The sequence below is a fragment of the Stegostoma tigrinum genome, chromosome 38 (genome assembly GCF_030684315.1).
Source record: "Stegostoma tigrinum isolate sSteTig4 chromosome 38, sSteTig4.hap1, whole genome shotgun sequence".
In the NCBI taxonomy this organism is placed as follows: domain Eukaryota; kingdom Metazoa; phylum Chordata; class Chondrichthyes; order Orectolobiformes; family Stegostomatidae; genus Stegostoma; species Stegostoma tigrinum.
The window spans coordinates 7949840-7965832 of record NC_081391.1 but is presented as its reverse complement, the minus strand read 5'-3'; the positions used below and the strand labels follow the sequence as shown (position 1 = coordinate 7965832).

Here is a 15993-nt window from a genome sequence, read left to right as displayed (position 1 = left end):
TCGACAGCAAATACCACTACCATCCCCAGTCTGGCCCCCCACCCTCTATTTATTTCAGGGCCCCCTGACCTCCCTAATTTCTGACGAAGGATCCCAACCCGAAACATCAGCTTTCCTGCTCCCCTGACGCTACCAAGCCTGCTGTGTTCATCCAGTTCCACACTGTGTTACCTCAGTCTCCAGTATCAGCAATACCTACTATCTCACAGTGACTGCAATGCCATCTCCCAGAATTCCTCTCAATGTTGTCTCTGCCGCCTACTGATTGGATCAAATGCTTCAGTATCTGAGGAGCCTTTGGCATAAATTGCTGCTATTGTAATCCCTTTCCTGTTTTAACTTCCTGAATCAAAACAGTTTCAGTTCAAAGTTTTGGTAAAGATCTGTAGCACGGGTTGTGGGTTGATTGAGACTCCACCGATGATGCCACCTAGTATAGTGACAAAACATCTGAACAAGAACAAGTCAACAACCTCACATTTCAGTTTCAGTTTCAGCTCCATTTGCTTCACACGGTGGTTCCAGTCTCTGTATTCAACAAGTAAAAAGTAAGAACTGCATTAAACTCTGAAGAAGGGTCTCGACCCGAAACGTCAAACTTTCCTGCTCCTCTGATGCTGCTTGGCCTGCTGTGTTCACCCAGCTTCACGCCGTGTTATCTTAAACTCTGTAGGTTCAGCTTTACTGTACAACAATCACAAAGGTGAGTGTTTCTCCTAAATATTGATTTTCTAGTGAGTTTTGAGAAGATTTGTAGCTCAGGTTGAGGTTCTGGATGTGAGTTTGCTCGCTGAGCTGGAAGGTTTGTTTTCAGATGTTTCGTCACCATTCTAGGTAACATCATCAGTGAGCCTTCGGTGAAGTGCTGGTGTTATGTCCCGCTTTCTATTTATCTGTTTAACTAAACACCAGTGCTTCACCGGAGGCTCATTGATTTTCTGCTTAAATTGGCATGTCTGGTGAATTGCCCTGATGGCTGTGAAACAAAAGGTCTCAGCAAAAATTTGTCAGTGATTCTCAAGTGCTATCCAAACGGTTAGAAGTTATTACGCAATCAGAAATGAGGGAGTTTCCTGTTTGAAATGTTTCTCATCTGTGATCGTTGAGATATGAGTTGGTCGGCTGTATATCTCTAAGATGTTTCTGTTTGTAAACTAGCAAACAGATATCATTTTGTAGTCCTGCCTCCCAGATATCGTCCCTTTCTGCAAACTAGTCGGCAGCACAGCACAGAGGTTATGTATGAACTGCAAAAGGAATGAAATTAATCCATTTTTTGCAGTTTGAGCTCATTTGTGAATAAATAGTTGTCTGAATAATGAATCTGAGAGATTAGATGTCATAACAGAAGAGAGAAAGGGTACAGATAAGGGGGGGAGTGAAAGAAAAAAGAAGAAAAATGAAAAAAAACAAAGAAAAATAACTTATTCCAGATTCCAGATTATTTCCATGAGACGCTGGCATAACGTGGAAGTCTTCAGCAGGCATTTGTAAATAAAAGTCCCTGTGGCACGGTGGCTCAGTGCTTAGCACTGCTGCCTCACAGCGTCAGGGACCTGGTTTCGATCCCACCCTCGGCTGACTGTCTGTGTGGAGTTTGCACATTCTTCCCGAGTCTGCGTGGGTTTCCTCCGGGTGCTCCGGTTTCCTCCCACAGCCCAAAGATGTGCAGGTTAGGTGGGTTGGCCATGCTAAATTGTCCGTAGTGTTCAGGGATGTATAGGATAGGTGGATTAGCCATGGGAAATGCAGGCTACTGGGATGGGATGGGGGGGGGATGAGTCTGGGTGGGATGCTATTCAGAGAGTCGGTGTGGATTTGTTAGGCTGAATGGCCTGTTTCTGCACTGTAGGAATTCTATGGCACCATCATTCAGGCAACTGGAGAGTGTTTCATCACATTCCTGCTTTGTGCCTTAGAAATGATTCAACTTTAGTGAACATAGAGTTGAATAATTCCCGACAGAACCACCAGCCTCAGATCTGCAAAGGTAGCTTCAATATTTAAATGACTGGTCTGTTTGAGTTACTGGCCAACAGCGATGGCCCATGATGTTGGTGGTCAGAGATTTGATGATGTTAATACCATCAGATGTTAAAAGAAAATGTTGGACACTTTCTTGTCAGAGTTGCTTGTGGTAACAGATTTTATTTGTCACTCATCAGCCTGAACGTAAAGTTGCCCAAAGGTTTGTCGATATAAGACCACATGATTTAGGAACAGCAGTAGGCCATTTGGCCCATTCAATTTGCTCTGCCATTCATTAAGTTTATGGTTGATCTGAAAATCCTCAACTACACTTTTCCTACCTTTTCCCCACAATCCCTTGATTCCCTCCTAGTTAAAAATCTTTCTCAGCTTTGAATATTCTTCACAACCCAACGTCTATCCTCTGCAGTAAAGAATTCCACAGATAATAACTCTCTAAGAGAAGGAATTCCTCCTAATCTCTAGGGCAGCGCTTACTTTGAGATTATGCCTTCTGGTCTCTCCTTCTCTTTGGCCAGGTAAACAACTGTTCAGCATCTAAGATAACAACGTGTGAGGCTGGATGAACACAGCAGGCCAAGCATCATCTCAGGAGCACAAAAGCTGACGTTTCGGGCCTAGACCCTTCATCAGAGTTCCTGCAGTTCCTATTATCTCTGCTCAGCATCTATACTGTCATTAGGGGGCATAAGAATCTTAAATATTTAAGCAACATCACCTCTCATTCTTTTACACTCCAATGAGTATAGGCCCAATCGACTCAATCTGTCCTCATAAGAAAATCCCTCATTATATTCCATCTGCCAATACTTTACCCACTCATCTAACTTGACTATAACCCTTTGCAAAGTCTTTGGTTTATCCTCACCATTTGCCTTCCAACTTATTTTCATATCATCTGCAAAACTGGTAATAGCACAATCAATTCCCTCATCCAAGTCATTAATAAATTGCAACTTGGCTAAGGGCTACTCAACTTCAACTTTGAGATGTCGGTGCTTAGTTGAAGCATATACAGTGTGTTCACTGCAGAAACTGATGGCAAATGGTGCGGCGTGAGCTTGACTATACAGCAACATGTCCACCCTCTGGTCTAATATCTGCTAATAATCATGACAAGGGTTTTGGCTTATGTTTGCACCAAAAGCCAAGTCAAGATAGATGTACTGCGACAGAGCGAGCAATGTACACTGGCCCCATCCAGGAGATAGGTTCCCATCCCAGCATGCCGTGCACCATGCCTTGAGATGTTGATGCCTAGTATCCAAGTTGGAGGTCCGGAAAAACAATCAACAAGCAGGAGTTGGCAGGCACCCTCTCTGGCTCTCATGTTGGGAATTGTCATGTTCTAGCTTCTCTCCAGTGGGTGGGAGAATAAGAACCTGCTTATCAGATTATTAGCTAACCATCAGATATTAATGCATGCTAATACATGCAATCGGGCATCTTGTCACTCAATGATGAGAATCTTGCTTCCCTGTTCAACAGTTGGTTGGGAAGTGGGATTTCTTTGTTCTCAATATAGAGAAGTTGGACATCTCATGCGATTTTGCCATCTTTCTCACCATGGCCCAGGTCTTTCAGGGTTGGGAAGATTTTACTCACTGTATGCACCTCTGTGCAACATGTTGTGTGTTATGGTTCTGTCTACCAGTCCTCTCTGAGGTGCCTTGGATAGCTTCACTGCCACCAATCCTTCTTATTTGGTATTAGTTTAAGCTTTATTGTGGCAAGTGGTCAAGTATGTGCCAGACCAACTCTTTGACAGGAGATAAGGTGCAGTGCTGCTGAACAGAGTATGGTTATTAAGTAGTACTTAATAGCTAGTTACATAACAACAGAGTTCCATGACAGATCCTTGTGAGAGCTAATACTAGACCTAAAAGTACACAAGAGCACAGTTGGAAATTGAACCATTCTTGCAACTTAGAATTGGTTCAAACCATTTGTAAGACACAGACCATTCGGACCAGAATATCTTTCAGTTCAGCTAGAATTTATCACCTGGCCCTTGTCCCCACCTCCCCACCCATACTCTCCTCTGCACCTACCTTCTCCTCTATCTATCTTCAGTCCACCTCCCCCTCTCTCCCTATTTATTTCAGAATCCTCTCCCCATCCCCCTTTTCTGATGAAAGGTCTAGGCCCAAAACATCAGCTTTTGTGCTCCTAAGATGCTGCTTGGCCTGCTGTGTTCATCCAGCTCCACACTTTGTTATCTTTGATTTTTATATGACTTCAATCCACATTGTTGCCTATCTCTAGAAACCTTTGAATTCCCTTATTAGTCAAGAATCTAACTCTGCCTGAAAGTATTCAATGATCCCACTTCCACCGCTATCTGGAGGAGAGTGACAAATGCCTGACAGAAAATAAATCTTAAACGGGAGGTTCCTTATTTTTATTTCCTGCTTGTTTTATTTTAAACACTGTCCACCAGTTCTAGTCTCTCCAACAAGAGGAAATGCCTTTTTGAGTATCCACCCCCTCAAACCTTCTCAGGATCAATATGCCTCAATAAGATCACATGTCATTTTTCCAATCTCCAAAGAATATGGGGGTAGAATGGGGATTACAAGAAGAAATAATGGGGGCTTGTGAGGAAAGGAATTGAGATAATCATATCTAATTGTAAACTATGTACAGATTGGCTGAATCAAATTGGCAGTGAGTTCATGGGGCAGTTTCTTAGAACAGCATACTCTAGAGCCAACTAGAAAGCACTCTCTGCAAGATATGGTGCCATGTAATGAGACAGGATTAATTAATAACCTCATTATCAAGTCCCACTTGTAGCAGTGTTCATAAGATTGAATTTCTCATTCATTGATGGTAAGAAGTGTGTTTTAAACTTACGTGAGGCAGTTATTTGGGTGTGAAGACAGAGCTAGCCAAAGTAAACTGGAAAGCTGGTTTAGTGAATTAGTGAACTAGTTCTGATTGTCACAAGTACTTAAGTATACAGAGATACTGGAGTACAGAGAAAAGTGTAGAAAGTCACCATTCTCCAGTGCCATCCTATGTTCAAAAGTATCTAGATACAAAATCTTAGGTATAAAGTTAAAAAAAGGAAAAAAATTTTAAAAGTTCAACATTATAATGCTGCTTAAGTGTTTAGCCATGACCCTGGATCCAGGCTTTTCCAGTTTAAAAAGCTAAGTAAATCGAGATGCAGTGACAGACATTTGAGAAGATATTTCAGAGCTTTTAAAGAAAAAAGATTTTACAGTAAAACAGCTGTGGTTAAATAAGAAAGTTAAATCGTGGGATGTGTAAATTGAAACAACAAACATGACTCTGCAGTATGGTGATTGGAGGTCAGAACCTTGAGCAGAAACTGAAAAACAGGAAAAGAATGACAATAAGGTTGATAAGGAAGTGAAAATTAGAGTACAAGAGAAAGAAATATTAAAACAGATGGTCAGCGTTTCTACAGTTACTCAAAAGGGAAAAGAGTAAAGCAAAATGTATGTTGGTCTTTTACGAGTTAATCTGGGGAATTAAGAGTGAAAAGTATGGAATATAAATGAGTTGAATAGGAGATTTGCATCTGCCTTTGCTTTAGTGGATGTAAATAATTGGGAATCATAGTGTGAAAGAGAGCAAGGAACTGAAATTGATTACAATCACCAGAGCAAAGGTAATGAGGAAATTGTTAGAACTAAACTCTGACAAATTGTTTAGACTTCATCAAAGGGTGTTAAAAGAAAGGACTGTTGAGTTTTGGGTGCATTTGCTTTAATTTTCCAAAATTCTTGAAGTTCTGAAAAGATCCCAACAGATTGGAAAATACCGAATGTGTGGAGGAAGTCAGACCAGGAAATAAAGGTCAGTTCGCTTGGCAACTGCCATAGGGAAAATATTAGAAGCTGCTACTGAAGATGCTAAAACAGGGGTACAAGAAAATAATAATGCAATCAGACAGAGGTAACATTGCTTTGTGAAAGTGAAATCATATTTGACTAACGTATTTTAGGTCTATGAAGAAGTAAAAAGCAATGTAGATAAAACGCTGGACTTAACATTCAAGAGGAATTTAGCAAGGCCACATCAAAGATTCCTCCATAAAATGTGAACTCATAATGATGGGGTAACATTTGTTTTAATATTCATACACGGGATGTAGATGTCACCGGCGAGGTCAGCATTTATTGTTCATTCTGAAATTTCCCAAGTGTGGTTAAGAGTCAACTACATTGCTGTGGGTCTGGAGTCACACATAGGCCAGGTTAAGAACAACAGCTCTTTCCCCTCCTAAAGGATATCAGCTGGGTTTTTTCAGCCAGCAGCTACCGTTTCAAGGACACCATCCGACTCTTCATTCCAGATTTTTATTAAATGTGAATTCAGGGTTTGATTGGCAGGGTGTGAACCCAGGTCCCCTGAACATTAGCTAGGCTTCTGGCAATAATTACCACCTGCAATAATATTGCTAGGCCATCCTGTACTAACAGAAGTGGAGGATTCATTGCTTAACAGGAAGCAGGGGGTCCCCAAAAATGATTGGTATGTGATGTGCCAGATAGATCAGTGTTGGGACCTCAATTACTTAAAATTTACATCAATTACTTCAATGAAGGGACAGAACTTGTGGTAGCTAAATGAGCTGGCTGATCAAAGACAGATAGGAAAGTAAGTTGTGAAGAGGACAAAAAGGCAAATAAATTAGTTTAGTGAGTGGACATTGGGTAGGTGATGGCCTAGTGGTATTGTTGCCGAACTGTTAACACTGAAACCCAGGTAATGTTCTGGGGACCTGGGCTTGAATCCTGCCACGGCAGATGGTGGAATTTGAATTCAACAAGAATCTGGAATTAAGAGTCCGATGATGACCATGAATCCATTGTCGATTGTCAGAAAACCCCATCTGGTTCACTATCATCCTTTAGGTAAGGAGCCATCCTTACCTGCTCTGGGCTACATGTGACTCCTGACCCACAGCGATGTGGTTGACTTTTAACTGCCCTCTGGGCAATTAGGGATGGGTAATAAATGCTGCCCTCATCGGTGAATGACTAAAGATGAACTATAATTTGGCAGATGGAATGTAATATGTGAAAATGTGAACAGTCCACCTTAGAATGGAATATTAGAAAAGCAGCATATAGTTTAAATGGAAAGAGATTCTAGAATTGTGAGGTTCAGAGGGATCTGGGCATGCTGGTACATGAATTTTCTTTTATTCACTAGCAGGATGAGGGTATTGTTGACCAGCCAGCATTCATTGCCCATCCCTAATTGCCCAGAGGGCAGCTAAATGTCAACCACATTACTGTGGAACTGGAGTCATGTGTAGGCCAGAACAGGTAAGGATGAGAGTTTCCTTGCCTAAAGGGCATTAGCGAACCAGATAGGATTTTCCCCAATAATGATTTCATGGTTATCATTAGATTCTTAACTCCAGATATTTTTATTGAATTCAAATACCACCATCTGCCACAGTAGGATTTGAACCCAGGTCCCCAGAACATTGTTTGGGACTCTGAATTAACAGTCCAGTGATGATACTACTAGCCTGCTGAATCTTCAAGCTATGGGTCTAGAGGTGTAGCAAGTGATTAGAAAGGCAAATGGAATGTTGTTTATTGTAAGTGGAATGGAATAGAAAAGTAAGGATGTTTTGCTATATTCTCCTCATTTAAGAAAGAAGACTTTAGAGACAGTCCAGGAAAAGGTTCACTTGGCTAATACTTGAGATTTTGAGATTGAGGGATGTTTATCTTATGAGGAGCAGCTGCACTTACAGTGTGGCGGTTGTTAGGTGTCATAGTTGTAGAGTCATACAGCTCGGAAACAGGCCCTTCGATCCAACTAGTCCATGCCAACCCTAATCTGAAACTAAACAAGTCCCACCTGCCTGTGCTGGGCCATATGCCTCTAGAGATTTTTTTATTCATATACCTATCAAAATGTCTTTTAAATGTTATAACCGTACCTACATCCACCACTTCCTCCGGAAGCTGATTCCACACACCAACCACTCTGTGCAGAAAAAGTTCCCTCATCTTTTTCTAAATCTTTCTCCTCTCACCTTAAAAATACACCCCCTTGTCTTACTTTCTTACCACTCACTCATTTTCCACAGCATCCCAGTCTCGTTGCCTTTATTTTTTTATTTAACAAGACATTAAAAGCTGACAGTATTAAAACAGAAATAGCTCAAAATCTCAGCAGATCCACCAGGCTCAATAACGACTCTCACAGGCAATGTCTTGCCTCTGCTATATCTCATCTTTATTCAATCTGATCTTATATCCTGATCTCCAGTGCCATAGTAATATCTGTCTATTGTACAGATGCCATCCTTCATAAACAGGGTAGACCTGCTACCATTCCCACCCTTCCTGCTCTTCCCAAATGTCTTTTACACTTGAATATTGAGATCCCAGTTTTACAGTCATCTCTCTGTAGTGCCTATCAAATCATGCATATTTATATTTATTTGCACAGTTGGTTCATCTGTTTTGTTCCAAATTCCATGTGCATTCAAATACAAACATTTACTTCTGTCTTTTTGTTGTATTTTTAACCTCTAGTTCTATCTCCTGTTACACATAGATATATGCCTTCTAATATCTACTGAATTTATCTAATCTTCGCTTAACTTGATTTCTTGCCTTTACACCCCCAGGTTCACTCCCACACTATTTATGCTTAAAGGTCTTTCTATCACTCCAGTTATGTGACACACTAGCGTTCAGGTGAGGATTGTATCAATACAACTACTCCCACTTTTCCCAGGACAGGCTTTCAGTGTTCCCACATCATTATACTCTCAACAGAAGCTCTTTTCTAACTCTTGTCAATGTCACTAGATCCTCTTCCTCCTACAAGTTCATTTCCAGACCAATTTATCGTACCCTGGCCCCCGGCAGAAAACATAGTCATCAACACTATTGTTCTTGACTGTCGGGAGCCATGCTAATTCCCCTGAATGGCCCTTACTATCTCAGCATTCCTCATCCTACTTAAATCCTGTATAAGAGCATCACAGTCAGTTTGCTTATCCACTCTGCAACTACTGCTTTCAGCCATACAAATCACAGAAATCATTCGGACCATTTGCACGATTGCAAAGGCTGAATTCTTGCATTTCTACATTCTTGATTCCTATGCCAGCCTCATGCAGCCACACCCTCCTTTCTCCTGACCATTGCCCAAATCAGACCCATTATCATAGAATTCCAATTGTATGGAAGCAGGCCATTCAGCCCAACACTGCCCCTCTGAAGAGCAGCACACCCAAACTAACCCAATTACCTAGCTCTGCATTTCCCATGGCTAATCCGAGTAGGCTGCATATCTCTGGACACTATGGGGCAATTTAGCATGGCCAATCCATCTAACCTCCACACCTTTGGAGCATGGGAGGAAAAACAGAGCACCCAGAGGGAACCCACGCAGGCACAAGGAGAATGTGCAAACTCCACCCAAGGCGAAATCGGACCTGGGTCTCGAGTACTATGAGGCAGCAAAGCTAACCACTGAGCCACTGTGCCACCTATTATAACGGCTGTGGGACTCCCTCCTGGAATTAAGTCCCCAGGTAACTTGTCCCCTTCCTGATGATCAGTGTCTGCATCTTGGCCTCCCACTCACCAACTCTGAACAAAAGGTCCTCAAGCTGCAGGCAAGTTCTGAACTGGATCACAACATCCAGAAGACCCACACCACATCCTGCAGTCATAACACATCACCTTCCCTAATATCTGATCATTATTTTGGTGACTGCTGCCTCACAGTGTCAGGGGCCCATGTTCAATTCCACCTTCAGGCAATTGTCTTTGTGGAGTTTCCATGTTGTCTGCGTGGGTTTCCTCTGTGCGCTCCGGTTTCCTCCCACAGTCCAAAGATGTGCAGGCTAGGTGGATGGGCTATGCTAAATTGCCCATAGTGTTTAGGGATGTGTAGAGTAGGTGGGTTATAAGGGGATGGGTCTGGGTGGGATGCTCAGGTTCGGTGTGGACTTGTTGGGTCAAAGGGCCTGGTTCCACACTGTAGGGATTCTATGATCTATGATCTAAACTTCAATAATTGTAATAATACTTCACCATTACTAATACCTTCTGGCCAAATACTCACCAATCACTTAACTATTTCCCTGTGTTATTTATCTGAATGTGGTTGACAGTTTTCACAAAGCTCAACTCCCACTTGCTTTCAGTTCCATTTTGTGCATTTTCTCAACTCCTGCTCTTCTGGAGGCTGACAGGGTGAGAAGGAAAAAGGGACCTCCTCCTTCTTTTCCTCCTCGCTGAATCCCTCAGCTCACAACACTCCTAGATGCACACTTTGTCAACACAAGCTATATGCCATGATGAGCTGAACTGCCTCTGAAGTAGCCCTAGCCAACCACTTCATTCAAGGACAATGAGGGATAGGCAGCAAATGACACCCATATCACATGAAAGTTTTTTTTTAAAAGGCTAAATTCGCATATGAATACCTTCAGGCTCAATTAGAGACATACAGCCATAGATTCATAGAAACAGGCCCTTCAGCCCAACTTATCCATGCTGCCTACTCTTCACAATTTAAACGAGTCCCATTTGCCTGCATTTAGTCCATATCCTTCTATACCTATCCCATCCATGTACCTGCCTAAATGTTTCTTAAATGACGAAATTGTATTCACTGCAGCCCGTTCCAAACACTCACCACCATCTGTGTGAAAAGATTTCCCATCTGGACTGTTTTGTATCTCTCCCTCCAACCTTAAACCAATGCTGTCTACTTTGAGACTCCCATACCATGGGGAAAAGCTGTTATCTGCCTCTGTGCCTCTCATAATTTTTATAGACCTCTGTAAAGTCAATCCTCGGTCTCCCACAGCTCCAGGGAGAAAAAATCCCAACCTATTCGGCCACTCCCTAGAACTCAAACTTTCCAGTGCATGTAGCATCCTAGTTCACAGGTAAAGAAATGCTGCGCCAGTGACAGATTGACTATTGCCTCTTACGTTTGAATTCGCTGCTCGTACTTGTTGTTTTAGACACTGCAGTATGGTGACTTAAACACTTTTCACTGTATATTTTGTAAAAGTACAACTGACAATAAATTACTATTCTGTTACAGACCGTCCAGATGCAAACAATTGAAAGGTAGAATGTTAACAATTTGTTGTTGCTTTGGTTTTAGACATCCATTGAGAGGCATTCAGTCCAAGTGACATTAATCCAGTTGGAATTTACTGTACTCTCAGCTCTATTTGATGCAAGGTTAAATCTGACGGAACGAAAATTATGGGCAATAAAGTTTCAGTAAGTTCAAAAGAAGATGCTGCAAGAAAGCTGTATGTGAAGATGAAGAATCAAAGAGCATATGAACAAGACACCAAAAACATGGAGCTCACAAAGAAATGTTTACAAAAAGTGACACTGTCAGGTTTGCAAAATATTTTTTCCATGTTACTATCAAGCGTACAACCAGTCAATGCAGCTTTTTGTATGACTGGACTAGGAGTAGCACTTTTAATTGTTTGTATTATTGCAGACAAATTTATAAACAGTTCCAAAAATGCCACGGGTGGCAATATCACTGAGACAGCAATCCGCAAAATACTCCACGAGGATCAGATACAGGAAATCTGTAACATCGTTATCGCTTATCAGAATCGCTGCAAAATGTTTGCAAACAACAAAAAGAAACTTTGTGAAGAAGCTACAATCTCTGAAAGGGATCTGTTCAACCAGCTCACTCGAACCAGCCAAAATATGCTTAGGAATCGCCAAAGTGCAACTGTGTCAAATTTCCTAGCCTGGTTGAAAGGTGCCAGAATTCACCTGGAATTGCTTTCTGACATGATTACCTTGCAGGTTGTTGAACCATATGCTGTCGAACAGGCAGCGGAAATCCACCATGATACCATGAGTCAACTGGTGCATGCAGTCAAGGAACAAAAGGCATCAGTCATTAACTTGTTTCAGATTCCTCTAGGCATCATGCTCAGAGACAAAGAAGCAGGTCAAACAGTTTGTGTTTTTTACCCTCACAGCAGTGTCGGTGGTATCAAGGATTATTACTTGAAGCTGCTTTTTGATGAGCAACTTAGAGGTGTAGAGGAACAGTTTAAATCTCTTATCACTAATTTTCAAGAGAATTCCTGGGCAAGAATTACCAGGTCTGAGCTGTGTGACAGTATTGTACCTTTAGGAAAGACTTTTCCTGCATCCTTTTCCTTTCATCAGAAGGCACAGTGGCACAGGGGTTAGTACTGCTGACTCACAGCGCCAGGGACCCAGGTTCAATTCCGGGTTGTATTATTGCAGACAAATTTCTAAACAGTTCCAAAAATGCCACGGGCGGCAATACCACTGAGATAGCAATCTACAAAGTACTCCACAAGGAACAGATACAGGAAATCTGTAACATCGTTATCGCTTATCAGAATCGCTGCAAAATGTTTGCAAACAACAAAAAGAAACTTTGTGAAGAAGCTACAATCTGTCTGTGTGGAGTTTGCACATTCTCCCCGTGTCTGCGTGGGTTTCCTCCGGGTGTTCCAGTTTCCTCCCACAGTGCAAAGATGTGCAGGTTAGGTGCATTGGCCATGCTAAATTGCCCGTAGTGTCTATGGATGTGCAGACCTTGTGGATTATCCATTGGGACTGCAGAATTACAGGGATAGGGTAGTAGTGGTCATCCATCTCCGTGGGATGCTTTTTGGGAGATTGGTGTGGACTTGATGGGCTGAATGGCTTCCTTCCACACTGTAGGGTTTCAATGAAGCAGTGGGGAAAACATTGAAGACCCCTAAGCACTTTTCTAAAATTAAAAAGGAGCATGTGTTGGTGGAGTCAGGCACACACAGACCAGCGTTTTAGTTTTGCTTTCATTTGGGATTTGGGGCTGTTGAAGCCAATGAATACGGCCCTTTGATGCAGCAGTGAAAAGCTTGAGTTCCCTCTCCTCTGTTAGATTGTTTCTTTCAGCGTTCCTTTCTCCTAGACAGCAGATAACGTGTGGGGAAAATCTGCTTTGTTGAATTTGCCTTTTTCCTGGAGTGCATTTCGGGATACTGCTATCTTGGAGTAGTTGATGATTATTAGTTAAAAAATATAATATTATCTTAACTATTCAATAGTACTAAAACTATGACAAATCTTTTTTTGTTGTTTGCTTCTTTACTGGGACAAGAATAGTGTTTTTGCTTATAGCCTAGTAATGGACCAATTGAACCACAAGTGGAATGCAGTGTCCTACACTTGTCGATAAATAAAATGAAAAGTTACGGTCTAGGATATCACCTTGATATATTTTGAGGGTGTTTGTTCTGGCCCATAAGTTTGAAAACAGCAGTCCAGCTCATTATCTCAATCTTCCAAATTTTAAGATTGTCTACAATTTCCATAGGGCCACTGAGGGGAAAGGAAACTTGTTTGTCACCAACTAAATTTCCCAGAAGGAGATTACTAGGGATTCAGACAGCACATTTGAGAGAAAGTGTTCACATTTTGAGTCCAGTGTAATTCAGTAGATAGTAGGTGCAGGTGTGTTAGGCTGAATTCCTTCCTTTTGCATCATAATAATTCTATGATTCTTCTTCAGAATTCTGAATTAATTTCACAGCAGTTTGCTTCTTTTTAATTTACTCACGGGATGTGAGTATTGGGTTTATTGCCCATTTATTGCCCATCCCTGGATGCCCTTGAGGAGGGGGCCAATCTGGTTCACAATTAAATTTTGAAACTTTAACTATTTTACAGGGCAAGTCAAGCTGGATTGTCATTCACCTTTCCCTCCAACAACTGTGCATTGATGTAACGGTGGGATGTGGGCCCCACAGGTTTTCATTGCTGCCCATTCATGATGCGCTGTTTTATAACACTCCAAATTCATTAACATACAGCTGAGTATCTATCCATAGCCACGACTAACATTGGGCTGCCCATGACTGAGCAGCATAAAATGGCCGACAGCCACCCTTGGCAAAAGCAGCAAAAACATGGCTGACTGTAGTCTTAGGAAGTCTGAGAAAATATTTGCCTAATGTAGCCTGTATGAGCTAGAACTATAGTAGCTCTGTAGACTCAAGGTAACAGACTGAGATAGAATATGCAGCTTCACTTGTTAACACATAAGAAATAGATAAGAATTTTTCACACTACACTTAATTAACAAATTTCTCTTTAATTATTTACTTCAATCTGTTACAATACTGATGGTAGTGTTTAGTTAAGATCCTTCAAATAATCATAGGTATAGACTCTGATGACATTGTAGATTCACACATGTACAAAAAAAAATCACTAAAAGCATTAATGAAAAAGATTCAAATAAAATTGAGAGCAAGCCAGTCTCAGACGGTAAAAGCAACCCACATATCATTACAGGGGGAATTGGATTAGAGGCCAGGCATTGGAATGTGGATTGAATAAACACATTGTGAGACACTTGAGGATAAAGATCAGGGTGTCTAGTCAAAATAATGAGAGAGAAACTGCTCATAACTTGGTAGTTCTAAACAAAGACAGAAAAATTGCTGGAAAAGCTCAGCAAGTGTGGCCGCATCTCTGGAGAGAAAAGGTTGGCATTTCAGGTCAGTTCTGAGAAAGGGGCGCTGGACTTGAAACGTAAAATCTGATTTCTCTCCACAGATGCTGCCAGACCTGCTGAGCTTTTCCAGGAATGTCTGTTGTTTCTGATTTACAGCATCAGCAGTTCTTTCTGTTTTTTTTCAAAGTATTCTTACATTAGATGTAACTAAAAATTTCAACTGATATTACAAATTTTATAACAATTCGAAAAATTGAATGTCTTTTCTCAGTACTGTAAGAGGTTAGTAAACTGTGTAACAGAACTTTAAAAAGTGTTAAGCAAGTATCTAATTTATTGACAGTTAACATGGTGCAGCTAGCCTGGGAAGGAATGTACTTGAATACAGTGTCCACTGGGGAAAGCCCCAAGAAGGGAAATAAAAGAGTCTGGGAAACATCAGGAGAACATGGAGGCCCAGAGGGCCACAAACTAATCCATCTGTAGTCATGCAGTCATATGATTAGCTTAATTGGAAATGTAAGCAATTAATTAAAAGTATGATAAGTGTGTAATTGCGAAAGGTGGAGTGAATCAAATGTATAAAAATTGTTGTCTTTCCTTTGTTCAGGAGGAGCTCTCTGGATTTTCAGGGGATTTCTTCCTACTGGTGTAATTTCAATAAAGTCTTTGCTGGAAGTGAACTCCTGGGTGTCAATTGGTCATTCCACACCCAACACCACATGAGTTAGAATTAGAATCCCTACAGAATGGAAACAGGCCCTTCGACCCAACAAGTCCACACTGAACCTCAGAACATCCCACCCAGACCCATCTCCCTATAACCCACCTAATCTACACCTCCCTGAAGCTATGAGGAATTTTGCATGGCCAATCCACCTAACCTGCACATCTTTGGACTGTGGGAGAAAACCGGAGCACCTGGAGGAAACCCACGCAGGCACGGGGAGAATGTGCAAACTCCACAGAGACAGTTGCCAGAGGCGAGAATCGAACCTGGGTCCCTGGTGCTGTGAGGCTGCAGTGCTAACCACTGAGCCACCGTGCCGCCCTAATTAGACTACATCACTACAAAACAGCTGAGTGGTGACTTCACAGAATGCAACTGACATGGTGGTCCGGTGACCAGCAGTACTACCTCACAGAACTGGGGAGCCAGGTTCAGTTCCAGCCTTGGGCATCTACCTGTGTGAAGATTGCATGTTTTCACCTGAATGTCTGGGTGCTCCAGTTTCCTCCCACAATCCAAGGATATGTAAATTAGGTGGATTGGACATGATAGAGTGTCCATGGATGTGTAGGTTAGGTAGATTAGCCAGGGTTACAGGAACAAAGTGAGGGGATACTCTTCAGAGAGTTGTTAGGCCCAAATGGCCTATTTCTGCTCTGTAGAGATTCTATTCTTTTTTGTTTAAAAAAATAGTGCCAACAGTTTGTTTCGCTCAAAGCAGAATATACATTGAGATTTTAAAACTGTTCAAGAAATTAAAATTTTGTGTCATTTCCTTT

General features: G+C 41.6%; 1 protein-coding gene across 1 annotated transcript; it reads left to right on the top strand.

Annotated features, from left to right (window-relative positions):
- The first annotated feature begins 285 nt into the window (after positions 1-285).
- On the top strand, positions 286-15154 carry LOC125447139 (uncharacterized). The gene is made up of 2 exons (XM_048521290.2): positions 286-703; positions 11128-15154. Exon 2 carries the CDS (start codon positions 11232-11234, stop codon positions 12198-12200), a length of 969 nt encoding a protein of 322 aa, XP_048377247.2. The 5' UTR covers positions 286-703; positions 11128-11231; the 3' UTR covers positions 12201-15154.
- Positions 15155-15993: the final 839 nt, after the last annotated feature.

Coding starts and splice junctions, on each gene's coding strand:
- LOC125447139 (XM_048521290.2), top strand. CDS start 11,232: ATGGGCAATAAAGTTTCAGTAAGTTCAAAAGAAGATGCTGCAAGAAAG.